Source organism: Lathamus discolor, chromosome 1, assembly GCF_037157495.1.
Source record: "Lathamus discolor isolate bLatDis1 chromosome 1, bLatDis1.hap1, whole genome shotgun sequence".
NCBI classification, from domain to species: domain Eukaryota; kingdom Metazoa; phylum Chordata; class Aves; order Psittaciformes; family Psittacidae; genus Lathamus; species Lathamus discolor.
In genome coordinates, this window is record NC_088884.1 from 62157765 (window position 1) to 62185091 (window position 27327).

General features: G+C 38.6%; 1 protein-coding gene across 8 annotated transcripts; it reads left to right on the forward strand.

Annotated features, from left to right (window-relative positions):
- The first annotated feature begins 364 nt into the window (after positions 1-364).
- Positions 365-27093, forward strand: KRAS (KRAS proto-oncogene, GTPase). 8 transcript variants are annotated; one of them, XM_065674008.1, is made up of 7 exons: positions 365-559; positions 1541-1779; positions 7726-7904; positions 10275-10434; positions 17312-17427; position 18879; positions 23473-27093. In XM_065674008.1, exons 2-7 carry the CDS (start codon positions 1669-1671, stop codon positions 23587-23589), a joined length of 684 nt encoding a protein of 227 aa, XP_065530080.1. In that variant the 5' UTR covers positions 365-559; positions 1541-1668; the 3' UTR covers positions 23590-27093. The 8 variants fall into 8 exon arrangements, with proteins under 8 accessions (XP_065530080.1, XP_065530043.1, XP_065530050.1 ...); XM_065673971.1 differs by lacking the exon at position 18879 and having other exon boundaries at positions 367-559; positions 1541-1558; positions 1657-1779; positions 17312-17435; positions 23473-23559; XM_065673978.1 differs by lacking the exon at position 18879 and having other exon boundaries at positions 367-559; positions 1657-1779; positions 17312-17435; positions 23473-23559.
- The last annotated feature ends 234 nt before the right edge of the window (positions 27094-27327 follow it).

Sequence of the window (27327 nt, forward strand, 5' to 3'; positions counted from 1 at the left end):
TCTTAGGCGCAGCCAGGCAGTGCCTTTCACCGCCCGGCCGCCACCATGAACCGGCGGCGCCGCCGCTCAACCGCCTTCCCTCGGCACCCCGCTTTAAGGAGCCGAGGCGGTGCGCGCCGCGGCCCCGCCGGCGATGAGGAAGGGGAAATGGCGAGGAAGCGCTGGAAGTGTGCTTATTTTCCTTCGCCCGCCTCGAACGCGCCCCCCCTCACGCTGCAACACAAAACACCTCCTCCGAGCCCCCCTCGGCGGTGCCCGCAGCGGCCAGCCCCAGCCGCGCCGCCTCAACCGGCCGCCACGGGAGGAGGAGGAGGAGGAGGAGAGGAGGAGGAAGAGGGAGGGGCCGCCGCTGCCGCAAGGGGCGGGGGAGCGCCGAGCGCATCGATCGCCCCAGCGCATGCATCCACGCATCCACCCGCTCGGCGCTCGGCTCCCTCGGCAGCTCCAGCCCTCCCCGTCCCCCGCCATTTCAGACCGGGACGGAAAGGAGTACGGAGCGGCCGCCGCGGCGGGGCGGGCGAGGGAGGTGCCGGCGTGCTCCCGCGGCAGCGTCAGGCAGGTACCGCCTGCCCCATACCGCGCCGAACCGGGGCCGAATCGCTGCGTCTGCTTTCCTCTCCTTCTTTTCCTTTCAGGGATGGGGCGGGGAGGGAGCGGTGCTGCTTCCCGGAGCCGGATACCCTCCGACTCCGCGTCCTTCTCCGACCCGCGTCCGCCTCCTTCCTCCCGGCGTTGCCCCGCAGAGGGGCCGGAACGCCGGCTGACTGGGCGGGGGCCTCCTCCCGGCGCCTGTCCCGCTGCCGCCCGCGGGGTTGCGCCCTGCCCCGCTTCCCCTCCGCCGGCATCCTCCGGAGCAGCCTCCGCCGTCCTTCCCCGCGGCGCGGGCGGTGGCTCGGCGGCCGCGGGAGGGGGCGGCGGGACAGGTGGCCAACGCCCTCCGGGAGCCCCGCGGCTGCTGCCGAGGGACCCCCCTCCCCTTTCCTCACAGGTCCCTTCCCTTCCTCCCTTCCACCCGTCCCTCTTCCCCAGCCTTCCAGCCCCGCTGCGCGGGGCCGAGGCGCCGGGCCGGGCCGGAAAGTTTGGTCGGCCTGGCCGCGTCGCTGGGTGCGGGGAGCCGGGGCGGGGCGGGCAGCGGCACCCCGAGCCCCGCGGGAGGTCTGGGGGGTCCCTCCGCTGGGCCAGCCCGGTAAAACAAATGCATCGGGACCCTCAAGGGCTGTGGCGGACAAACCGCCGGGTGAAGCCGTGCTCGGTCCGCGCCTGTCCCGGCAGAGCCGCCCGGCCGCGGGAGGCGCGTTCCCCGGTTGTGGTGAGCCTGGCCCGGCTGCCGTACGGCTCCGGGAGGTCTCCACAGCCGCCGGCGAGCAGTATCTTTGCCCCGCGAGAAATGCTCTGTGACCGCTTCCAAGGGTTAGCGTGTCCTGGGTCTTCTGTCTCTTTGTAGTCGGTGCCTTTCAGCCTAGTCCCCACCCTGTGTTTCTTATGTGTAATTTTGTTTGAGAAACGGCATGCCCTCACAGCTTTTTGTCTTGTCTTTCAGGGAGGGAGTTGCTTTCCGGTAATAGTAAAGGAACGTGAAACTGAATGAGAACGCACCAACGGCATCCTCATTAGCCGGAGCCCGACTCTGCTTAATGTTGGTTTCTTTGTCATCAGGTCTGCTAAAAAATGACAGAATATAAACTTGTTGTCGTTGGAGCTGGTGGTGTAGGCAAGAGCGCCTTGACAATACAGCTAATTCAGAATCACTTTGTGGATGAATATGACCCTACAATAGAGGTAAACAATATCAGCTTGCACTCGTTTTGTGAAGAGAGGTTATCAGTTAAAATGCTGGTTCAGTACTTTTGGACAGTTATCACGAAAACATAGAACAAGGCTTTATAACAAAAAAAACCACTCAAAGGTAATGATCAGCATCAGATCAGCACTGGAGAGGAAATTGTGCTTCTTCATTTGGTTATGGAACAATTACGTTCAATTAAAGTATGGTGTTAATTGCTGTGTTTTGTTGGACAGTTTGGATGCATGCTTTTAGGATCTCTGTGACAAAGGTTTTGACAAATTCATGTGAAAATGCTTGGCAGAACTCTTTATGGCTTTGTATGCAACCTCTTAAATGTGAAAATTCGTAGCTCTGAAACATATGCATCGGGCTTTCTCAGCCTCTATCATTAGGATCTGTTTCACACAGTGAAAATGTGTCCCGGAATGTTATGGTGAACGAAGCAGAATTTGGAGCCTGGTTTTATTTGTTTGTTTGTTTGTTTATTTATTTATTTATTTATTTTAAAACCACCAGTGCCTGCATCTGTACCTAGAAAAGACATGTTATAGCTACTGTAGTGGATGCTTTAAAATACATGGCACAGTTCCTCAAAATCTGAAACTGTATTTAAGCTTTAAAAGTTGTAATATTTTAAAGGTATTTAATGAGCAGGCAAGTTCTGCCTTTTAAATATAAGGAAAATACTAGTGTTGCCTGAAGTCTCCTGTGGATTGTTGGATTTAAAAACCTCAGACCATGTAAAAGTAGAAATGACATTGTAAGTTACACAAGAATTTTATGTTCCCAGCAATGAAGCTCTGTAGCTTATGACTTCATTTATATGTTTATACAGTGAGGCACTTCCCAAGCTCACTTGAAGAAATCACAAGGATTTAAATCTTGACTTAAAATGGTGACTTGGAAAATGGCTCTGTAGTAATTTTCAGGTAGGCACAAGCAAGAGGAGCCAGTGGCCTGAGGTGGTGGGATGTCTTACTCCAATGAAGTACAGGCCTCTGTGCCCCAAACAGAGACCTGTTGGCTTGCATTTACATTAATGTACCTGTGTGTTGTCCCTCTGTTGCATGGCCAAGTAGCCTCATGTATGCTTGTAGAAGGTTTGACCTATGGAGAGAGTAAGGGTGTGTGACTTGCCACTAGGCGGGCAGCTCTTGCAAGTAGAAAGATGTGAAATCGTAACAACAGTCACCCAAAACACGCTTGACAAAGAGAAAACACAAAACTCGGAGAGGAAGAAGCAAAATGGGATTTTACTTTTTCCTGCAAAAGGAACTTTGGAGGATTTGGTCTTTAATACTTGTCATAATCATCTGGGTTTCTTTGAGGTTGGAGGGGTGTTTATGCATTAAAAAAAGTACTGAGGAGGTTCTGTGTTCTGAGTTGTCATATGAAGCCAGAACTGTGTAAACAAGGAGTGCAAAACCTCAAATGGCAGTATTTCTAAATCACTTGAGGGATTTTGATAATCAACAAGCTTAATATTTTGAGGAATGCCAAATACATTTTAATGCAGACTTATAAGATGAAAAAGCAGTTCCTCATAGAAAGAACCCAAAATCCCAGAACTGTGTTTTTTACTCTGTAGTGTGCAGGATGACTGTAACACTGTGGTGTGGTCCAGAATCAGAAACCTTTAACCTAATGGGGTTTACCAGCATCCACAACTTGTCGCATGCAACAGTATTAATCTTCTGCAACTCTTACAAGTTCTTGTCTGAGTACTAGTTACCACTGTTGTCTTCTAAGTTCTGAGACCTTGAGGATGGAGGCTTTTATCTTCCTACTTAGGTGGTGAATCTCCTTGTGTGCAGTCTCAGTGCTATGAACTGGTAGGTAAGCTTGTAGGGAAGAAATAATTCAGTTGTTATAAGAGTGATCTGTGATTTGGAGTGGCAAACATGTTGCAGAGAGTGGGCTTGTAAACTGGGCTTAAATGTTCAAGCCCTTGCTTGAGCAGGATCCTGTTAAGCTGAAAAGAGTTGCGTGATTGTGCTTCCTGTATAGATGTGGTTGGGGTGGTAGGGGCTGATCAAAGAACAATAGCTGTAGAGTGGCTTTTATGCAGTATGAGGAAATAAGGCTAAAGTTGCTTTTACTGGTAAATAACAACAGTTAAGACAGTTCAGTAGTTTCTCACTTACTACTGTTTCTTTCATTGCTATACAGCTGTTGCCAAAATACTTATTTTCCCTGGCAGATAAATAATAAAGCTAAATATTTTGGAATAGATGGAGAAGATAGTTGTGTTTGTTATATATGATGGATTCCACAACTACACAGTTATTGAATAATTTAAGTCTTTCCTGTGGTTAACCAAATAAAACTCAACACTTCTAAAATTCTCATGTTGTGAAGACATGATGTAGTTGGAGAGGGAAAAATATAGTAGTTGTTTGATATCTGAGCATAGCAGATGATGGGGGGCGGGGGAGAAATTAAAATCAGTGTATATTTGGGTGGCTACTGTTAGTCAAATGTATAAGCTTTATATATGTTTCAGGATTTCATATCTTACTTGAGGTAGATGTCTAAGCATAGATTTACAGCCATGTAATTTAAGTGTTTTATTTAACTGTGTGTACATTACCCTTGTAAATCTGTGTTTCTAATACACAGAACAGTTGGACTAGTGCCCTCTACTGGACGAGGCCTGTTAAATCTTATCACAAATACATTTTAAATTTTTTATTATTATTATTTTTTACAGCTTCAACATGTTTTAGTGCTACATATATGTCATCTTTTAAATGTTCTAGAGAAAGAACAGCTTTGCTAGTTGCCTGGCAGAGGGTTTTCAATTGGATTAGCAAAATCCCATGGCTGATTTAGGAATACTGATACTTAAGTCTATGTTCTTAAATGACCTATGCACTTGCGAAACTTCCACCAGTATTAAGTAATAGCTTATTCGTAGTAGCTGTAATATTTTAACATAAATCACTGGTAAAGTGGATTTTTACAAAACAATAGCTACTGGCTTAGGTAGGATTTATTAAGCAGTGGGACATATTTTAGATAAATTCCATATGTAGCATATAGCTGAGACTCCTATTGCATTTGCTTATTAGTGCTTGGGAATAGATGGAATAATTACTCCTTTACTGTAATTCATGCTGGTTTTTAAGGCTTCTGAAAGGCCAATAAAAGCAGGTTAAATGATTAATGAAATCAAAACATTTTTATATAGATATGCTGAGTCAGTATCCTGGGCAAAACCTGCCAATTCATATTTGGAGTCAAGTACCGCTTCTATATTAATGCTCTAGTTTGCATTTTGGTTTTACTTACTTGCCTTATACTGGATGCTTCTTCATTGTTTCTTCATGGCATTTATCATTGCAAATCTCCCAATGTGCTGTAAAGCCACTGGATTTTTATAAAGTTTGAAATCTGTAGATTAGAAGGCTGGTGAGGATTTTTGTTGTTGGAAGGGAGTCTTCAGTTCTGCAGTGATGTCTTGAAGCAAGAGTGCCACAAGTACTAGAGCGGTGTAACTTTGTTACGTCCTACATTCTGTTTTGCAGGACTTAGAAGTTTTACAGTATGGTAACACTTAAATAAATTTTATCTTGGCTATGTTTACACTGGTGCTTGTTATGATGGGGTTGGCAGTCCCAGTAGCCTGAGGTTTTAATGTGGTGCTTCAGTTTTCTTTCCTACAGTGACAAATGTGATCTCAGGTTTGATGTTTTACAGGGGGAAAAAGAGGGGGACACAAAAAAGCCAAGTGCTTATTATTTTAGTAGCTTGGAAGGAAGTAATAAGCTTGAGTTTTCTCTCCCATGTCTTGTCTTTTCCTTCCGCCTCAAATCCCCTTTCCAGTTAGTGACAAAATTTTCTCACCAGAAGTGGGCAAAATGGCTATTATCACAAAGTGTTCCTTCTTTTTGTTCCTGTGCTGTGCTTTATGCTGGTACATCTTTGCTGCTACTGCTAACATGCTAGGCATGCTAAAGCTAACAGTACTTAAAAGTGATTTTCTTCTCTAAAAATGATTTTCTTTGATGAAAATTACTTAAAGCCTTTGTTTAGAGCTCAGTTGAGGGGAGTTTCTTTTCCTTTGAAGTGCTAAGATGTAAAGGAATAATACAGGCTTTTCAGGAACTGTTTTTCATATTTTTAAACTAGCAGTCAAATTGCAAGAGGAGAGAAGGAAAGGTCTGTGAATATGCCGAGTACGGTGATAAGAGCTAATACTTAACTGTGAACTGTGGTAAAGGTAACATAGGACATAGGGAATCTACTGTTGAATTTAAGTGAATTAGAAACAAAATATGTCCTTTGGTTTTTGTTTTTCCTTGTTAAGCAATGAGATAGAATATTAACCTTATTTTCGAACACATTGGAACTTGTTTGTCTTGTGTATATCAATATTTAAACGTGGCTCACAGGTTTCTGAAGTTACCTACTTCTTGAACACTGAATTTGCACTTCTGTGAAATAAATATATCCAAAATCATGTTGGAAGTAAACTTTTATCTTCAAGGTAAACAGTTAATATTGTTTTACCTGATACTGTTAAATATCATCCAGGCTGAAGATAAATGTGTGATTGTAGAATTTAGTTTAAGATACCGATTCTATACAATTATCTCCTGCTTCCTTTTTAGTGTGAGCAACAGGAAAGAGAGCCCTTTGTAAAAATACAAATATATAGAAAGCATACAGGAGTAGGTGTACTGTGCCTTAAAATGGGTACAAAGGAAGGAAGGTCATTCTAAGTAAGTCTTGAAGTTGGCTAGAATTGCAACTTTAATTCTCTTCACAATAGCTTAGATACACTTCTGTATAGTGCTAAAAAGAATAGCAGCAATATTGTGTTAATATCCAGCTAAGGGATCTGAAAGGTAATACCAAGATTGTGTTTATACCTTTTATTTGTTGTAAGTACTCTTTACTGAGAATAATTCACAGTACTATTCGATGTCAACAGCTTTGAAAACAGGTCATGTTTTTATTTCAACTATAAAGATGTTTATAGAAGTTATTGGGGAAAATAATGCTTATGTTCTTATCACTATGTACTCATAGCAGCCTAGCATCAAAAAGAACTGTAAATAGACATTAAGATCTAATTGCTTGGTGCTTTGTACAGATTTTAGCCACGTGGATCAGTTACCTGAAAGTTCTGAATTGATAGTATTGAAATAATTTGTTTCAGTATATCTGAAGCAACCTGTCTGGGCTTTTATACAACTCTGTTGGTTTGTGGTGGCTAAAGAACTTCAAATGTATCAACTCAACTTTGGTAACTTAATAACAAATATGACTGTATGCATCTACTTAAGCACACAAAACAGATTTCCTATCCCAAATACTGAAGGCTTTTTATGCTCCATTTCCCTTTTAGTTGCATAGATTTTTGGAGTTGTCTTACTCGTGTATTCTTTCTGGTTTATTACTTTGGACATTGTTGCGGCACAATGCTTTTGTAACCATTCATAGAATGAAAGTCAGGTTTTACTTTTTTTTTTTTTTACAAGAATTGGTAAATTGAGTAAGCTTAAATAAAGTCAATCTTTTTAAAATCAGGATTACTGGGGTTTTTTTTTTTTTTTTTTTTCAGATTGTTTTCTTAACAGAGACAAAGGGGAGATGCTTTTGATCTGGATCCAATTTGTACTTTTTGTCCTTCTGTGCAAAATAAGAACACTGCCCTTTTTCTGTGTGTGTATGCACATGAACTATTACTCACCAAAGAACTGGAATACAGAAAAATCATGTCTTTCAGTGCTCTTCTCTCATCTGGATTTTACTGTATACATGTAAATTTGGGACACTATTTTCCTATTCTCATTTGACCATCTGTAAAGTTGGATTTTAATTCTTATGTGTTTCAGTCATGCTTGGTTACTAATAGACAACTTTGAGTTACAGGTGTTTGAAATTTTACTTGTTTGTGTTTAACCAAGCTGTACGTGCTTTTCTTTTCTTAGGATTCCTACCGGAAGCAAGTAGTAATTGATGGAGAAACTTGTCTCTTGGATATTCTTGATACAGCAGGTCAAGAAGAATATAGTGCAATGAGGGACCAATATATGAGAACAGGGGAAGGCTTCTTGTGTGTATTTGCTATAAACAATACAAAGTCTTTCGAAGATATTCACCATTATAGGTGTGTATATTGAAAGTTAATCAAATAACTTTAGTATTAAGTGGACAGGTTGCTTGCTCTTCCACTGGATAATAGAATGGTTTCTTATGACATGGTGATTAAGGGGAAACTTGCAAATCAGCAAATTATTTGTGGATTTGTAGGTCTGGAATTTTGGGCAATCTGAAAATCTGTTGCCTCGTTTGCAAGTTAGGCAGAAAAAACATCTGAAAGTTATTCTAATATAAACTAATGTGACTTAGTGTTTCTGCCTATTCGTAGTGAAGACTTATCTAAAGGTAGACTCTGCCCATTCCACAGATAAAATTGTGTGCTCTGATGGCAAAACTTGATCCAATTGAAATTGTACAGACAATAATGTCAATTGCTAGCTTTTGTTCTGGGAGTGGAGCGGAAATACTGGTGGAATGTTAAAGAGTAACATGTGTGAGCCCTGACGCCTAAGGAGAGCAGACACACACAAAATCAGGGCTCCAGGATGACTGCTAAAACCAACCTGTTTCTTCATACTCACTGTTATCTTAATAATTACTTAAAAACTTCAACTCATGCTTTCATCATCAGCTACACTAATGTAGAAAAAGCAGCAGTTTCTGGTGATTACTGTACCAGCTCATTTATAACTCAGTAGCTTACTATTATACTGAATTCACCTTGGGTATTAGAAGGCAATGCAAATCCCATCAATGATTGTTGAGTTTGGCAGCATCCATTTAAGATCAGTTCCAAACACATAATGCTAAGCTATTCATAGTTAGGCATTTGTAATACTGTCAGATCCATGTCACCGTATGGTGGAGGAGTGTTCTGTTATCACCGTTACCCATAAACCTCACATCTACTTATAAGCCAAAGTTACACATTTTTTGTTACAAATAGAAGTTACAGTTCCACATCTAAGCTGAGTTACCATGGTAGTTCAGGGTAATCAAAGTCAGCAGGTGCAACTGCCCTGATGGCATAGTTTCATTTTCTCCTGTATGCCAGCAAGTCAGCTCATTTGATTGCACAGTGTGCTGACGTGAGTAGTTAAACAGGTAAATGCCTACCTACAAAAATAGTTTACTGCTTGGCTTATCTCCCTGGAGCAGCTGTAGGATCAGGGGAGTACTGTTGCAAATGAGAGGGGCAAAACTGCTGCATATTAACCCAGGGAAAGATGAGTGTTATGAACGCGGGCACCTTCTTTGAGGACTGCTTCTTTTTTATATTTAAATTAAGCTAGCCAGCTTTTGTATAAATTTCATTATATATAAAAATTTCTAACTGAATGTATTGGTACTGGTGATTTAAAAAGAAACAACAAACAAACCCAAACAACCTCCTCCCCCCAACCAAACCAAACTCCAAATGACCAAAAAAACCATATAAGAGCACACTAGGGGCGACAAATTAGAAAGACATCTGTTGCTCTCAGAAAAACCATAACCTTGTCTTCACTATCTCACTGGATTATTACAAGTGGTTTCCCTCTGGTTGGAGAGGAAGAAGGGAAAAAATAAGGTAGATGCTAATGTAAAAGGAAGGAGCACAGAGGTTTTCATGTGGAATTTTCATTTTTTAAAGTTGGTTGCTGTTTTGCATAAGAAGTCCTTCCCAGTTAATTTCAAAGAATGTTGCGTGTCGAATGCTGGAGTTTCTACTGCGCATTCACACACCTGTGGATAACCTTTCAGACTGAAGTTGAAGGCTTATGAATAAATAACCAAAACCAGTGATTATATTAATTAAGGAACATACTGCTAGATTATTTGGGAAGGCAAAAGTAATGAAATGAACGATTGTTATTTGAGATTTTTGACAAGTACATCTAGCTGGTGTTTCAAGATGTTTTCTAACCAGTGGCTGAAAGGGCTCTCTTGCCAAATCTCTCTTTGTACAGAACTAGGCTGGTGATCTTCAGAGTTTAAAAATCCCTGTCTAAATGCAGAGTTTGTAATGCTATCTTTACTAATAAAACAAACAAACAAAAAGACACACCATCCCCACCCCCTCCAAACCAAAAGTGAGACAACAGGCATAGTGCTTTGATAAGTGTTTCATGCTGGCAAGTGAATTGAGTATTCTGAGTGCTAACTATGAGAGGTAAGAGTAAGATTTATGTCAGAGCATCTTAGGCTTGTTCTGGCACTGGCTGTTAAAAAATATAAAATGTACAGAAGTTTGCAAAATATTCTCTTATTTTTAAAGTAAGGTGATAAACTTGAGAGTGACAGGATTGGTCAGCTTATTTTTTGATGGCTTGTAATAGTGTATGTGTAGGAAACTAACATAAAGTGTGATGATGGAGTCTTCAATTGTTTTTAAAATTGTTAAATACATTAATACCTGTTAAATGCAGTCTTTTTTTTTTTTTTCTTTTCTTTTTAGGGAACAAATAAAGAGAGTTAAAGACTCTGAAGATGTTCCAATGGTGCTAGTAGGAAACAAATGTGATTTGCCTTCCAGAACAGTAGATACAAAACAAGCTCAGGATTTAGCAAGAAGTTATGGAATTCCTTTCATTGAAACATCAGCAAAAACAAGACAGGTAAAGCTCAAAACTTACCAGAAACAAATGCAGAACTCTCATCTGAATTATTTATTTATAATTATTCTAAGCATTCACGATTGCTTTGTCATACCAATAGATATATTTCTCCAGAATAGAAATTCCTGTGGTGTCTCTTCTTTCTGTGAACTCACTGACAAGTGGTGCTTGTTTATTAATGAGTGATTTGCTTCAGCTGCGCAAACTTGAAGCATGAGACCTGGCCTGCCACTACTCTCCATTGTCAGACAGTTGCAGTGTTCTTAATGTTCTGATAGGTTTTAATAGAATGAAAAACAGTTGTACTGAGAGGTGAAATGCTGTTTTTTCCTCAGCAAGAGGATTAAGCAGACAAACAGCAAATTAGTTTATTTTGGTTTTAGTCTTTTCATTAATAACAAAAGGAATTCTTCTTTGAGGCATTGATTCAATGTTAATGGGACACGCTTGATATCCCTTTTTATAGCTAAGCAATTGACCATAAGTCTTTTTTGAAATGACTGGATTAATTGCTTGTGTAAACTAATATTCTTCTAAGACTTTAGAGATCCCTGTTGGTTTATTGCACACAGCTGGTACAGGTGAAAGAGGCAGCTGTTAAGGTCCTTTCAGTGCTTCTTTCAAGGTTTAGGTGCAAATCTCTGCATTCAGGAGGAGACAAGCTCTACAGATAGAGATGAAACTGGTTCTGTACTTCTGAAAGAAAGTGTTCTTTCTGAAAAACGCTTGTCGTGGGTTTTCTTTTAAGAGTAAAGACTTACTATTATTACAAATTAGGTCAGGCCTGAATGGCTGAATAACTCATACTCTCCACGGTCAAAAGTTATGTGCAAGTTATAAATCACAAATTAGTTGTAGCAGGAGGTGGCAGGTAAGAGCAGAACACTGCAATTTGAGTAACGGGTCAGTGTAACTGCTAAATAGATTCAGATGCGTCACTTAGCAGAATTTCCTCATATCCAAAAATAACTTGTCCTGTATATAAGAAATGAATATTTTATTAGTGAAAATTTGCTACACCTGCTCAAATTTCTGACAAGTTGAAACATGGACTAATTGGTAAAATTTTACAGAGGAATCACAGGAATGCTAGCTTTTGGCAACAGAAAATCTCTTAGACAGGATTAAGAAAACTAACTGCACAGCTTTAACGGCTGAGAATAAATTATGCTACATTCTCTTGTGGCCTATAAGTGGACTGAATAAATACAGTGTTTTGTTTGGAAGGTCCTGTATTTGGTATTTCCTGTATTGGAAGGTGTCTGTCATTGTGATGCTAGGATAAAAAAGAAGGAACTCTGAAATTACATTTGAGGTTTGAATCATAGAGTAGTTTGGGTTTGAAGGGACCTTCAAAGCTCACCTAGTCCAACCCCCTTGCAGTAAGCAGGGACGTCTTCAGCTAGATCAGGTTGCCCAGAGCCACATCCAGCCTGCCCTTGAATATCTCCAGGGATGACACATCCACCACCTCTCTGGGCAACCACTTCTAGTATTTTACCACCCTCATTGTAAAAAGTTCTGTACTTAAATCTAGATTTTAATCTGTTCAGCCCGTTTCACGGAGCATTAGGCTTTGTTGCGGAAACACTCCTTTTGCATAGCCACTTTTTAATAAAAGTTTGATGCAATGATGTATTTTCAAAGATTTCTGCTCCCCAGCTCCCTTGCAGTTTACTCTGACAAGCAGCCCCACCATGCCTAACCATTACTAAATCAACATGCTCAATCACCACTTCAGTTTTATAATCTTTATTTACACAAAGTAGTATCTGCTTTTTTATCTTTCAGACTTTTAAGAGGTCTGCTTAAGGAGGTTTGTACTTGTTTCAGAGTAAAATAGATCAGTCATATATGAGCTGCCTATAATTAGACTGCTTTTATCTGAGGCTTTTCTGTTGGCACCTCAAGAAATACAGTGAAAGAATCTGACTTTTGGCTTTTATTTTTTCAAAGCTGAGCTTTATGCGCTTTACATTTAAGGAGTCCCTAAAGGTGTCTCACGGACTTTAAAGATGCCTAATACACTCTTTTGAGAATGCTGGCTTCCGAAAGTTAGAACCATTGGGTGTGGTTGCTGATTCTTTCATAGAGCTGTTCATAATGTGTTATGAAACTGCTTCATAAGATGCTGCATTATTAAAATATTTTTGAGAAGACAGAAGTGAATTGGAGGAAGAACCTGATCTTTAATTACAGCAAAATTGCCTGTATTTGTATGTGTGCTTGTGTATACATATGCATTTACATATTATGATCTTTAAGTCACACTGTCATAAAAAGATTGTGCATGTATATATACCTTCTTCCAAAGTAACCTTTTGAAGTAGGGGATTCAAACCATTTTGTGAGCTCCATGTGGCCTATAGACTAAATTTCTACTGGTCAGAATTCAGTCGTTAGCTAAAAATAAATAAATAAAAGTATTTGGTCCTCTCTGGTTACATTCAGAACTTCCAGGTATGGGCAGATGTACCTTGTGGTCTGGTAACTTCTGGAGTCTGTAGAAGGTCTGACATGAATATTTAGAAGTAGGAACCTTCTTTTCCTTTCTTGTATGTACCTCCTGCCACACTGAAACAGCAGCACTAATGCCCTGTTGAAGGGCCCCACCATCCTTGCATTAGCCCTTCCTCAAGCCCCACTTCTGCTGGAGCTCAGATTGACTCAGAAGGGTTTCTGGGGAAGGAAATGGAAGATGAAAATGGAAGGTTGTTGCTCTTGATTGCAAAGACACTTCAATTAAATGCAAGGCATGTGCATCACTTAAACTCGTCCTTTGCATCAATGACACTTATTCTTTCACAATCCTTATGCAGAAGGATGTGATTTTTTTTGAAGTTTATTTTGGTAGCTGTTTTTGCTTTTTTCTGTTTGACATAAGCTTTAAATTAAAATTCTCCCCTATCCACATGAGCATATGGCTCCCAGGATTATCAATAGTATCAATGAGAGATGAAAGGCAAACCTGACTTATCCCTGCCAAGGCTGTATCCTACATTCCTTATTGCCTTCCATTTGCCTGCAAGTTACACAAGGAAAAGCTGTAAGGCTGTACCCCTAATGTGGTTTGACTGTAGAATTTTGTTTTCCTTGGAACATTTTGACTGTCCTGCTAGAACTGAATTCAAAGGCAAAGCAGATAAATAGGCATTATTGTAAGCATTGTAAAGGATACCCCAAAGCATTAGGTCTCTTTGAGAATATATACTTAAGCAGACTTTGAAGTGTTTAATGAAGTTGACCTGAATCACGAGGATGCTCTTAAAAAAGCATTACAGTTATTTCAGCTGTCTGATGTACAATAGGTTAGGCCCCAAATTTGCAATGAAAGTAAGTTGAGAACCTGTGTCTGGTTCGAAGTAATCAGCGCAGTATTTACAGAACAGCATTCCTACGTCTCATTGAAATTCATGAATAACTGATATCTTAAGACAGTTCGCTTGAACCACCTTGCCAAGTTTTTAGGGATTTATTGTATCTGTTTAATGATATTATTCTGTGTTTTACTCGAAGCAATGTTTAATGTGGGTCATGTGTGGAAGTTCCACTTTAAAAGTTTGTTTCCAATTAGTTAAAATTTTGTCAGACTTCACAACGTGAGTTGAGTTTTTCCATGTCGCTAGTTTGTTGTAAGGTAAAACGTTTCCAAAAAAGCTTGGTTCTTCCCAAGAACAAGGGCCCAAGAAAAAAAAATTACTCCAGGGTGCTCAGGAAACAGGTTTGTTACATACCTGATGTAAAGAAAAATAGGTGCAGCAAAAAGAGGATACATGTGCACAATGAGTTAAATTGAGGTAGAACAGCTGTAATTCTGGCACTTCTTACCTTTGGAGAGGTAACTTTAATTGTGATTTTTGTGCGGTATTTAATATGAATTTACTGATGTATGTTTGGTATTTAACCACTGTCAGATGACATGATCAGCTTAACACCCCCTCACTCTCCATATTAGTGGAAGTTTTGAATGTGGCTGAGTTCTAGTAATTCTTTTCAAACAGTCCTTTGAAGTATTAGATCTGTTTTAGAAACAGCAAAAAAATACCCTTAACCTATAAGCTAAATGTTGGCTGAGCTAGTAGATTTTTGCAGGTTTGTATTCTCCAGTACTGACTAAGCTGACTCTACCATTACGAAGTTTTATGTTGGGAGTGCTTTTATGGAAATGAATAGAAATCTTTTTGCTAACCCTGAAAGCTAAATGAATAGCTTTTTACTTTATTTGTCTAACACTTGGTTTTAAGAGACCAGCTTCTACAAAGTGTATAAAGGTGGACACAGAACACTTTTGCGATGTCAAAGCTAACTTTCATTAGTTTCCTTTAAACATTATTTACAGAGCAGAACATGTGAAAATTCCTGTTTGTGTTTGAAATAGTCTTTCTTTGCACACAGCCAAACATTCGATTTAAAATATCGCTGTCTCCTAGGAGTCAAAAGGATCTTAAAAACATTGCCTCAAGGTCGTGGGTTCTTGGGGCTGTTTAGATTTTGAAGTTTTTAATATCTGCCAAAGGGTATTTTTGCTTCCAGTTCTGATAGCTAATAGAACTGGTTAATTATATCTTAGAGATATGGTCCATACTAATTTAAGGAAAAAATACTGAAGGGTTTTAAAAGAAATTGGTATTTAAATTACTTCCTAAGTTTATAAGACAGGTACCTGGCTCTTTAAAATGTTACCTTGTACTACTGACATTAGCAAATGTGTCTCTGTACAGATTTTCTTTCAGAATACCTTATTTCATAAGGGGATCCATAAGACTATTCTTGGTGGTGGCAGTGGTAGCAATTTCTTTTCTCTGTCTCTCCCTCTCTCTGCATTGCTAAAGCAAACTACATATCAATGGTGATGGGAAGGCTGGCAACAAACATTGACCAAAGAATTGTTATCTAATTATTCATGTGAAAGCTCTGTAATCAAATTATGTATTTCTACTGCAAAACAGTAGATCTACAAAAATGTTGATTCTTGTACAGCCTGTGCTTTGGCACATAGCACCTTATCAGTGTTTACTGTTTCCTCCTTTCAGGAAAACATGAAAATATGAGCTTTACTTGGGTTTTGCTGGGTTTTTTAAACAGCTTTTTTCACATTTTGCAAACTCTCAGACCTGGAATGTAAGACTGATTGTCTTGTCCATACTTCACTACATCAGAACAAGACACATCATTCATAACAAAGAAATACAGTCTAAGAAATAAATCTAATTAATCTTGAAATTCAAGTGGCTGTAGTTCAGAAGAGCAGATAAGCAGCAGCATTCTTAAGAATGAGTCTTCAACATGATAATCTATGGCACAGTTCATGCAAAATGACCCAACAACTGTGGCAGTAAATGTTACCTATTACTGTTAGGTGCATAAGATAAAGATGGGTTGGAAAGATAAAGTATGGAAAATCTGCCAAATAAAAGTCCAGATTGTGCATTGGGTGGTAATAAAGTTTGGGGGCTTAAATGGTTGTACTGTTTTCCACAATCATCAGTCTGTTTGGTTTTATTTTCAAATAATGAGTTGGTATTAACAGCCCTGTTGATCTGGCTGAGGAGACAATGAGCTTGACAGTAAGGCAGATTTCCTCTGCCCTTCAAAAGCTGCAGCTAAACATATTGTATCTTGTTATAAGAACATCCCCACAGATTTGTCTAAATTTTTAAGTTAATGTACAGATATAGTCGATTTAAAATAATTTAAAGCTGGTGCTGTACCTCTTTATATTCTCTTTGCTTAAACTTCAGTCTTCATACTTTTTTGAATGCTTATGGATCATCATATACAGGTGGCCTAAGCATAGAGCTGCAGAAAGGTAGGGTGTGAGACCAGAGAAGGAAAACACATAGCTTTCTGTCATACATGGAATACTTGAGGTCTCCTCAACCAGAGAAAAAATGTGAGCAGGAGAACTTCACAGGATGTTTGCACTTAGTTCTTATTATGGGACCCTCTTGGTTGCCTGAGGTGGGCCCAGAGAGAACAGATTAGGTGTGCCTTGAATGTTGATGTTACCCAGGCTCTTAAATGTGATAATAACTAACTACTGCTTTCTCTGCGTGGAAGAATAAAATCCATGGTTATAAGAATAATTAGTTTTGAAAGTTACCCTGAAATATAATATACTTCAGGTACTTCTTAAAAGCACTTTGACATAACTCGAATATCCCTTTTCCGAAGTTTAATAATATAAACAGCTTTAAAACCAATATTGCCTAAAATTTAGTATTCTCACATTTTATTTCTTTGTAACCTCTTAGGAAATTGCCTGGTTAGACTTCTTTTGTACTTTGTTAGTTTCTTCACAGATTTTTTGCAAAGAAAGTACACCTTGCATAAAGAACAGAACATAAATGAGCTTACTTTCTTTGCCTGCCCAAACAGTAACAGGTTCTCACTTTGCCTAGGAAGTGAAAATAGGTGGTTAACTGTGTGTGTTTATAAGTAACCCCCAGTTAACAATCTAACAAGGTTTTGTGCTACTAAATACATCCATGCCCACAAAAATGTGTGAAAAGATTCAGTAACGCAAGTGTTTCAGTGCAGTGGAATTATGCAATGGAAGAACATAATCCTTTTTTTTGTCCAAGTGTTACCTTGCACAAAAAAATAGGAGGGCTTGAAGCACAGAAATTCACAGAAACTGGTAATCAAGAAATTCTTTGAGTGTTTCTCTTTTGCTTGCATTAAAAACAATGTATCAAGCAGCAAATGTGCAAGCCCAGCATTTTAAATATTTAAATGGGATCCATATACTTCTCTCAAGTAAAGCTCATAATTTCAGTGGTTTTGTTGTGTTTTTTCTTCCCCTGTGCCATGGGTGTCCCAGTATCTCATGACTGTTAATGAAGCAGTTTTTAAGGAGTTGTGTTTTACAATGCAGAGAGTGGAGGATGCTTTTTATACATTGGTACGAGAGATTCGGCAGTACAGAACGAAAAAAATCAGCAAAGAAGAAAAGACTCCAGGGTGCGTGAAAATTAAAAAATGCCTTATAATGTAACAGGGTAAGTTTTGTAATGTAACAGGGTAGGTTTTACAAATCACTTGCCAAATAAAAATGATTTGGTATCTTGCAAATCAGACATTTTATGGTTAATCAAAGACATAAATTAAGATCTAAAGCCAATCAGATTTCAGTATTGTAGTCCTGAATAATATTCCTAGCAAACACCCAAGTATGGATTTACTTTGTTTCATGGGGTTTTGATAAATAGTTGAAGAAGTCTTTACTGCATATTAAGTTCTCCATCTGTGAAACACAGACCAAGTTTTGAATGTGAAGAGGTTTAATGTTTCATTATAGACATATTGCAGAGACTCTTGAAGTGAATATTGATTGACTCTTCAAGTTGATGAACTGAGGGGAGAAGGTTGTAATATTTATAGTCCTCAGATGCAGAAACAGGAGGTTCCTAATCCAGCACAGCAGTATTTGGCTAGCAGCTGGCATACAGGATTTCTTAATTCCCGGGCTCTTCCTTATGCCATGCTGTTTTTAAAAAAAATTTACCTTTTCCAGAAATACAGCAGCAAAGCAACAGTGAATTAAAATCGGGAGGAAAAGAGGTAATGGGGAAAAAAAAAAACCAAACCAGCAAAAAAGCACCAAAATCCCCAAATTCTCACAAAATATTTTTTTATCCATATAATTCACTGTAAGAAAAAAGGGAGGAGAAGGGGAAAGTACAAGTTGTGATACAGAAGAAGTGCTACTCTAAATCCCTTCCAGTGCCTTGTGAATAAACCATCAGAATAGCTCTTTGCATATATTACTGCCCCACTGATTCTTTGCCTCTTACTGTACCAGTGCAGCGAGTGGGTTGTTACTTATATACTTGTCCAATAAGAGGATGACCTGGAATTTCCTATTCACAGTAAAAGAAAAAAACATTTTCCAGGGGAGGGAGGAGAAATTTTGTTTCATATCAGTTTCTACTAGATCTGATCAGGTTTATATTCTCAGCTTTTAAGTGATGAGAGAATTACTTCTCCAAGGTAATTCTTTAGATGTTTCCTTAAAAACATACACTTTGTGATACTTTTGTATCAAAGGTTTCCTTTGCAGGAAACCGGAAGCTTTAGTTACCAAACTCCCCAGTCTTGAGTCCAAATATCAATAAGATTTATACCATCAAAATACCTTGTTTTATTCTTTCCTAGCTGTCAAAAAGACAACTAACAGCAGCTTGGCAAGATTACTTTTCATGAGAACAATATGAATTAAATTGCTAAAGCCTGCCTGCTGAAAACCAACTTTGCCATTTCTTGCTGTCTTACTAATGTAGCCAAATCTCAAAGTAGAATTTCTTTTTGTGTACTGAGACTTTAAAGATCCTGAATCTGTCTGCTTTTGCTCTTTGTGGACTTCCTTGGGAGAAGGAGAACAGGATGGTGAGAATTGTGGGTTTCACTTTTTTTTCAGTGGAAGCATCTTTTCTGATTTTAAGGGTTTTTTTGATAGCTCAGTGAATACCTGCTTTCTTTCTATCAGCTTTTCTTTCTTTCTGCCTATGTCCAAGAGAAGTATGTTTTTGAGGTTTTGGGTGGTTGTTTTTTCCCCAGATGGGGGAGATTTTTTTTATCAGCAGTGGATATTGTTGGGTTTTGTTTTTTTCTCCATACCCTATTTAGAAAATAGTCTTGGATATAAAACCGTAGAACTTCAAGAGTCTGCTCAGGGGAGGAAGCATTTGTTTTTATACTCAAGTGAATTCTACGTAGTGTTGATAGTAATTTCAGCAACCTTGTATTGGTTGAGGCTGAGACGAAGAAAGCATATCCTGAAATTATTGTGGTACAGCTGTAGCTCTGTAGTGTTTCTAGTGGAATAAGAAATCTGGCATTTAAACCAGACTGGCTTGTATTACTTTCAGTAGAAGTTGTGTTAATTTGGTCTGATGCATAGTAGATAGCTAAGGGGAGCAGCACTTAATGACGCAAGTCTTTCAGCTGGGATTTTAGACTTCAAAAATACTCATTATAGCACTTTGCAATAATAGCATTTATTTTCCTTTCTTGCTCTGGATAATCAAATTGAATGGCTCACAGTGTTTTGCTATCTCTTGGAATATTCAGTTTATCCTCTTGCTGCTTATGAGATGCCTTCTTAGTTATATTAATCTTGTACAAGGTAACTGCAAACTTTGACTACCCAGATTACCATTAACTGCCGATGCTTACCAAGAGATTCATTCCTTTGGCTGTTACACAGTAAAGAAGAAAGTCCAGAACATCTTTTGTTCTGTTTGTAATTTCTAACTAGCAAGAAGAAACTCTTAAAAGTCCACGTAAAATCTTCAGAAGATCTCTTTCTTGAAAGTGTTAAGGTTTTTACATAAAAACTTTACTATAACTACAATTTCTCTAGGGCGCAAGTTAGACATCTAGGTAATGTCATTCTGACAGAGCTGGGTTAATAGTAAAAAGTTTGAATTACAGAAGTTCTAGATTTGAATGTAAAAGTTTCTAGATTCTTTATTAAAACTGTAATGATTTTTTCCATAGTACTAGAGGTGTACAAATAATTTGCTGGTGACTGATACTTGTCTATGTGTATATGTTTTGTATATTTAAAGAAAAATATAAAACTAACTCTTCTCTACAATTTATAACTTGTTTAAGGGTCTATATATGTCTAGTGGAAGGTTTCCCTGGCAATGGCAGGGGCTGGAAGTAGATGATCTTTAAGGTCCCTTCCAACACAGACCATTCTGTGATTCTGTTTCTGGGGCTGGGGTGTTAAGGAACTCCTAATTCCTAAATGAATTAAAGGTTTCTTATTGCTAGCCAGGTTAATTGCCGAGTCTCATGCATGCTTGTAACCATGCAACCACATACTGAGATTTCTATATGGTCACGGGACCATGTGGTGCTCCAAAGAAAAGTTGTAGCCAGGAGCAGGCTGTTCCTGTGGTAACAGTTCTGATACTTCTGTTCCTGTTACCTTTTGTAGATGCCCTTTGGAAAAACAAATGCCAGGAGCAAGCTCTGTCATTGCACCTTTATGGAGGCAGCGTGGTATAGTTCTAAGCGTGCACAGTGAATTTTGAGTTTCTAATCCTGAGCCTGGATTTAAAGCACCCATTCAGTATGTCCTACGCTTTCCAAAAGGCTTGCATGCAATAACTCTACTGTTGGAGGGAGGAAGGTCAGCTGCATGCAGTCCCTTATTACTGAAAGAAGTAACTAGGAAGGTTCATCACCTTTGATCTTACAGTATTGATGCCTTTAGGGTCCTTCTGTAAACACTATATCCACCACTTGCATCTAACATTTAATGGACAGACTTAAAAGTGAAAGATCTTAGATTATCTGGAGTTCTCAAATTCTAATTCACAAGTATTCTAAATGTAGTTTTGAATGTCATGTTATATTCATGACCTGAATTTATGAGGAATTGTGGCAGGACCAAACTACTGAATACATAATTAATAATTTTGAAGGCTTGATCTTCAAAGGTCTAAATCCAAAGATGAAAGCCAAGTCAATTCCCTCATAATTTGCAACACACTTTGTATTTAATAGATCATCACCTTACTGTGTAGAATAAAGATTTCAGGCTTAATTGTGAATTCCTGTATTTAAAGGCCCATAACTGTATTACTTTGTACAAGTTATTTTCTCTGTAGTGAGGGTTGCTCATTTGGAGACTGAAATGGCAATTTTTGTTTAGCATGTCTCATTTGAAGACACCCCTGAAAGCCAACAACCGTCCTCATAATGAGAATTTTTCCAGCGTATTAAAGACCAGTGTGAAATACTGAAAGGTAGTTTTGTAGGGAAATGTGAACAGTCTTGTAAAAGAATATTGTGCAGAGATTTTTCTTATTCTGATCTTGTGATCTAATAATGAAACTTCTGCCTGTTGTGATTGACTCTTAATACTGTCCTAGCTGAGATTAGAACTGCAGGGGATGCACTTTGAACCATCACTACTTCTAGATCATTTCCCTACATGAGCATTGCTGACTATTCATTTGGTGCATTAATGCTGAAGTTATATGCAAAATACACCAGCTGTCTGTAAAACAGTATCAAGCATTTCTAATTCTCTGAAGATTCATGAGGGACATGACCTTTTCCAGAACTGAGGCTACTCTTCCATTAAGCATGCTATGTCAATTTTATAGTGATCGGTAATATTTTAAAATGTAGAAGAAACTATTTGCCAGCGGTTTTTGTATCTTGCGAGACCTTGCAGAAGTGCTATTAGTGTAGGGAGATGTTCGATCAAAGCTGTTTGCAGCCCATCAGTTACGTGTAAATGTTTTATGATCTTGAATGTGAAGGTTTTAAATAAATGGAGGTTATACTGGGAGCACTGCTTTATTAGTGAAGCTACTTAACACCTCACTGTTTGGACTTTCCATATTAAATTTCATCACCATTTGGAGTTTCACTGAAAGTAATGTATTAGGTGATTTTTGGCTTTTTCTTGTGCTTTTTCAGAGTTCTCTTTCAGTTTTTTTTATTGAAGTGGGCACACAGGAGTAAACAGTGTCTTAATTTTTGTTGGCAGCTTGAAGGTAATCTCTGTAGCTGGCAAGAGGTGGGAAGCTGCCTGTCAGTTGTAGGGCTATATTGCTAGACCTAGTTCCACAGTGATGCAGTTGTCTGCCGATTCATTAACATCATGCTACTATTTCTGATCTATCTAAAAGATAATACGAGGAGCAAGGCAGTGAAGAATCAAGATTTTTTTTTTATTTTAATGATTTTGTAACCGTCCATACTGAGGCTATTAAATGTAGAGGCTAACTGACAACATGGATACTTGATTGGAATTTGGAACAGCCTGAAAGCTAGGCAAATAAACTGTTTAATGTAAATAGGTTGTTACAAAGCATAACGTGTAACATTGTACTTTGATAATGGTTCATATCAGGCTTTTAGATATGCTGGTCTCTTTTGGTCAGAGTTATTTTTGTCAGCTATAATTACCCCACGAAAAAGAAAAACTACTCAGTGTGAAACATTAGCTTTTGTGGCTGTTAGATGTCTGTTGTGCCTGTTGGAGCTGTGGAGATTTTAAGTGACTGTACATGATACAACACCGTAGATAATGTGTTCTGCATGTATTCTAAGTTGAATAGAATGATTTATCAAATAATAATTTTCATTGGAACATTTGACTGATTTGCATAAATAATGATTTATAAAACTGTGCCTGAGAAATTACCTGAATATGGAGACTAATCATAACTATGTCTTTGGTACTGAATTCTTGCTACAGATATTTGTATTTACTTTTTAAAGCTGCCTATAGATTGTTAAGGCATAAACAAAGATAGCTGATGCTTCACAAAATTATTCTGTGTTAGTATGATTTAGATTATCTGTGTGATTATACATACATATAATCTAAACATGTGGTACCTGTACTCTTTTAATTTGAGGTGAGACATGTGCCCTCTGAGATGGAGTTCAGTTCTAAACTAAATTCAGTTCCTTACCATAATAATAATGGAATTCGACCTATGTGGTGTCTGCGGTCAGCCCCTGAGCAGTACATCACCCATAGGGTGCTGTAAACCCAAGTTGGGGAACAGCTGAGAAAGAGGGCAGGCAGGTGTTGGCTGTTGCAGGCATCAACACAGTTCATTCAGATTCTTGTTTCAGTGCTGCTCACAACTCAGGAGCGGAGCAGCCTGTGGCTAGGATTCATTGCTCAAATGATGGCAGCCCACTCCCCATCACTGCTCTTCTGCAGGTCTCTGCCCATGCACAGCAATGCAGTCAGACTCCCCTTACATGACAGGAGACAACTACAGTTGTCCTTTCACCTGACTGCTTCTTCCAGCATGTCCCTTCCTAAGTGGCAGGAATGCTGGAGAGGACTGTTGGCCCTGGCAATTTCTGTAACCCACAGTCTACTCAAGGGAAGAACATTTATAAAAGCCTCAGAAAGAAGACAATGTAACTTCTCCTGGCAGGCAGCATAGTAGATTGAATGGTTCACCTTATCAGGTCAGATGAAAACAAGCAGATACAGTGTCAGTCTGTTAAGGTGATCTTAATGTGTGCATGTATGTGTCTTTTCAGGGTGTTGATGATGCCTTCTATACATTAGTTCGAGAAATCAGAAAACACAAAGAGAAGATGAGCAAAGATGGTAAAAAGAAGAAAAAGAAGACAAAGACAAAGTGTATAATTATGTAAATACAGTTTATCCTTATTCTTAAGAAGTACTTAAGTAATTTTTGTACATTACACTAAATTATTAGCATTTGGTTTAGCATTACTTTACTTTCTGCTTCATGATCCTGTTAGCTTTATCTGAATGCTTGTTTTAAATGACAGTGGAAACTTCATTCCTCTTAAAGTGCCAGTATTCTTTGACTGTTGGTTCTTGAACTAGCAATGCCTGTGAAACAAAAACAAAAACAAAAAAAAACCACACACAAAAACCTGAGAACTGTCTTGGGACTCTTTGGTGCATGCACAGTTGCTAACTTCTTATTTTTCTTACTGATTGTGAACTTCTGTTCTGTGTGCAAACCAAACAATGAAATGATGCTCTACACATTCTGACATCCCCTTTAATTTTTTTGGCATTTAAATCTGGTTGGGAAAAAGGACTAGTTAGCAAAAGAGACTTTTCATTTCAGCCTTTTATTTTAGTCTGACTGCAATATAGAGAGACCAGAAGCCTTTATAGTCTTCCTGTAGATTTTGCTTCTAGGCATCTAGTCTTGTAGCATTTCAGATCAACTTTAATGAATGTAAAGATAAAACTTTCACAAAAAAAAAAAAAAAAAGCTTTTCACTGCAATTTGTCTCGGTCACTCCTTAAATACTCTATTTTTTCTATAAAAAAAAGAAAAATTAAAAAAAGACAACAATGCACATCTGGCAGTGGAAAAAGTAAAAGTTTGAATTAGGTTGATTTGATATTGTTAATGCATTGCTTTAAGACTTTCACTAACTTTTTGTGTCTGAAGACCAAGGTGAAATCCTAGCTCTCCTGCGTGACAAATCTGTAAGTAGCTTTGTTCAGTAGGTACAGGATTTCACCCTTAGCGTGTCTAGAAAATACTAGAAAGCCTTAACAGATAAGTTGATTCAAATTCTTAGGTTAATTCATACGTAGATCCAGAATTTACCATAAGAATTAAAGCAGAATGAATCCTAAATTATATAGGGAAGTAAAACCATACTTTTTTTTCCCCCCAAGAGTGGCATTGAATATTTTCAGATGCCCATTTTGTGCAAAATAGGGGAGGAATTTTAAATTCTAGTAACATCAAGTGAGTGAACGGATGAGTTGAATTTAGCTGCTTCATGCAAATAATTTGGAAATCCACTATGCCATAAAAATGGTGTGGAATTTGCACAAACTGTCTGCATAAAACATGGTTTCCAGAGTCAATATTGTTTGTGTACTGTTTGTGAAGTACTTGTTTTGTTGCACAGAATAAATGGTTGGTGAGTGGCATTCCAGTGTCTAGACTGTCATGAAGCTAGACCAAGATTTTAATGTTGTCTCTCTCTGTGATTTAAGTTCTCTTGTGATCACTCCCCCCCTTTTCTTTCTCTGATTGGAATTAATGCAGAATTTTTGCAGAAGCTTTCAGTTTTTGGTACTGCAGTAGTCTAGGTATTCTGCACTGAAGTAACAGCCAGTAGTAATTCCAGTGTTGCCAGCTCCTATTGTCTTACTGTGTGTAAACGTTGCATTGTTTGGTTGTTTGTTAGGGCCTGGGCTCCTGAAGGTATGCTTCTTCATAGTACCTGACTCAGCTGCAGGGTGAAACTTGAAAATGTGACTCTGGTGTACCCAGAAAAGTAAAACACAAGACATTGAAGTAGGATAGTTCAGGACACTGGGAAGTTTGGAACAGGGAATATCAGCATTGCCCTAACCTTGAAGTATACCTAAAGAATTCTGTGGAAATTTTACACAGTACAGTTTTTTTGTATCTGTGTAACTTGGACCATTTATAAGATGTCAAAGGTGCAATTGCATGAGGAAAGTATTCTTTTGCTTCTAAAATACAACCACCCCCACCCCACCCCCCCATGACTCTTGTAGGTAGAGGGCTGCAAAACAGGCAGGACTGCTGCCTGTCTGGATTGCTGCAGCATGTCTGGATTGCTGCGTGTTAATTTCAATGTGGCTGAGAAAAATAATGCCCTTCCTTGCCTGCACCCCCCCATTCCCCATCCTCCACCAAACCCCAGGCTCCCTCCCCTCCTTTCAGCTTTGTGAAATATAGATTATTAAATATTCTGAAAAACAGTAATAGGAGAACCTAACATTATATCATAAGGACCAGTAAGGAATGAGAAAAGATTCTTAATGTTGCAAAACATTTTATAGCTTCCAAGGTTAAAACGTTTTGGAGACAGTTAGTTATTTGCACATTTTAGACACTCTTGATTATATATGAAGAACATAGCAAAAGTGGGTAGTATACCTTGAGTAAATGGAAGTAATCTTAAGTTTACTTCAAGATTTTTCGTAACTGAGTCACACTGCATGTAAAATTAGGGCTGGTCTAAGATTCTTACTTAGTTAACTAAAAACTGGAGAAATTTTAGCTGAAAAGTCTTAATCATCAAATGTGGATTTATACAGCTCTAATATAAAGCTGTATATGTAATAGTTTTGTGTTGGGGTTTTTTAGTAAATATGATCTGTAGCTACCAATCTAATTAAATCAGTACAAACCCTATTTAGATTAGCCCTTATTTACTTCAAAAAATACACATCCTTGCCACTGTTGTGCAGTTTTGTCTTAATATTTTTGAGATTTGGTGAAGCATGTTGGATTGCAGCTTGCACAAGTCGATCTCATAATTATCCTGTCTTTCCCTATTTGAAATGCTTTCAAAGAACATACCTGGGTGCTGTCTGTTCTGATAGCAGCTACTAAATGAACATGTGAATTGCTTACCACGTTAATACCATGTGTCAGGGAGTAACACCTTCTTACAGTAGCTTTATGTAACTCTGGTAAACAACTTTCTCATCAGTTTTTCTCAAAACTGAAATTTCATTATTTTGACCAGTCTCATTGCCCTAAAATGTTTTCTAACTTAAAAAAGTTTCACCATATAGATTTTCTTACAGTAGCATGATCTCTGTAATGGGTAAATACTGACACACAATCTTCTGCTCCTATCTACGCTCTGAAGCAATACGATTACCTTCAAAGACCATCAGACTGTAAACAAATCATTTTGTCTCAAGTTTACATAAAGCTACATAGATGGTAAATCTTTCCTAACATTTCTTTATTCCACTGTCTTGTGTTTTCATGTTGAAAATACTTCTGCTTTTTCCTCTTGAGTGCCAACTTCTTACTAGAATGACTTCTTAATGTAATATGTTTACCTGGAATGTATTTTAACTATTTTTGTATAGTGTAAACTGAAACATGCACATTTTGTACATTGTGCTTTATCTGATGTGGAACATATGCAGTGTGATCCAGTTTTTCCATCATTTGGTTGTGTGACCTAGGAATGTTGGTCATACCAGACGTTAAGTTAAAAAAAAAAAAAGGAAAAAAGAAGAAAAAAAAAAAAGACCACTGTTTGTTTTAAAATTTTTAATGTTTTTAGGAGTATGTGCTGTGAGGTGATCTGGAATTTGTCATTTTTTTGTCAAACTGTACTGCTCCTATTTATTGTAATGTAATAAAAAATAGTTATTGTGAATTTCTGTCCCAGTTTCCTTCCTCTCTCCAAGAACTTCAGTGCCTCACCTCGGTAATAGAGTACCGTCTGTACTGCATGTGTTTGGCAGTTCGGTTCTGTTTACTTCTCATCCTTCCCACTGCTTGTCACTAAGTGCTTTGGCAAAGTGCTTTATTGTGGCAGCCCATCTCCTCTGATCCATACTGCTGCTGCGTTCTGTGCTCTACAAGGAGCAGAGCCTTGCTTTGGGTGAGG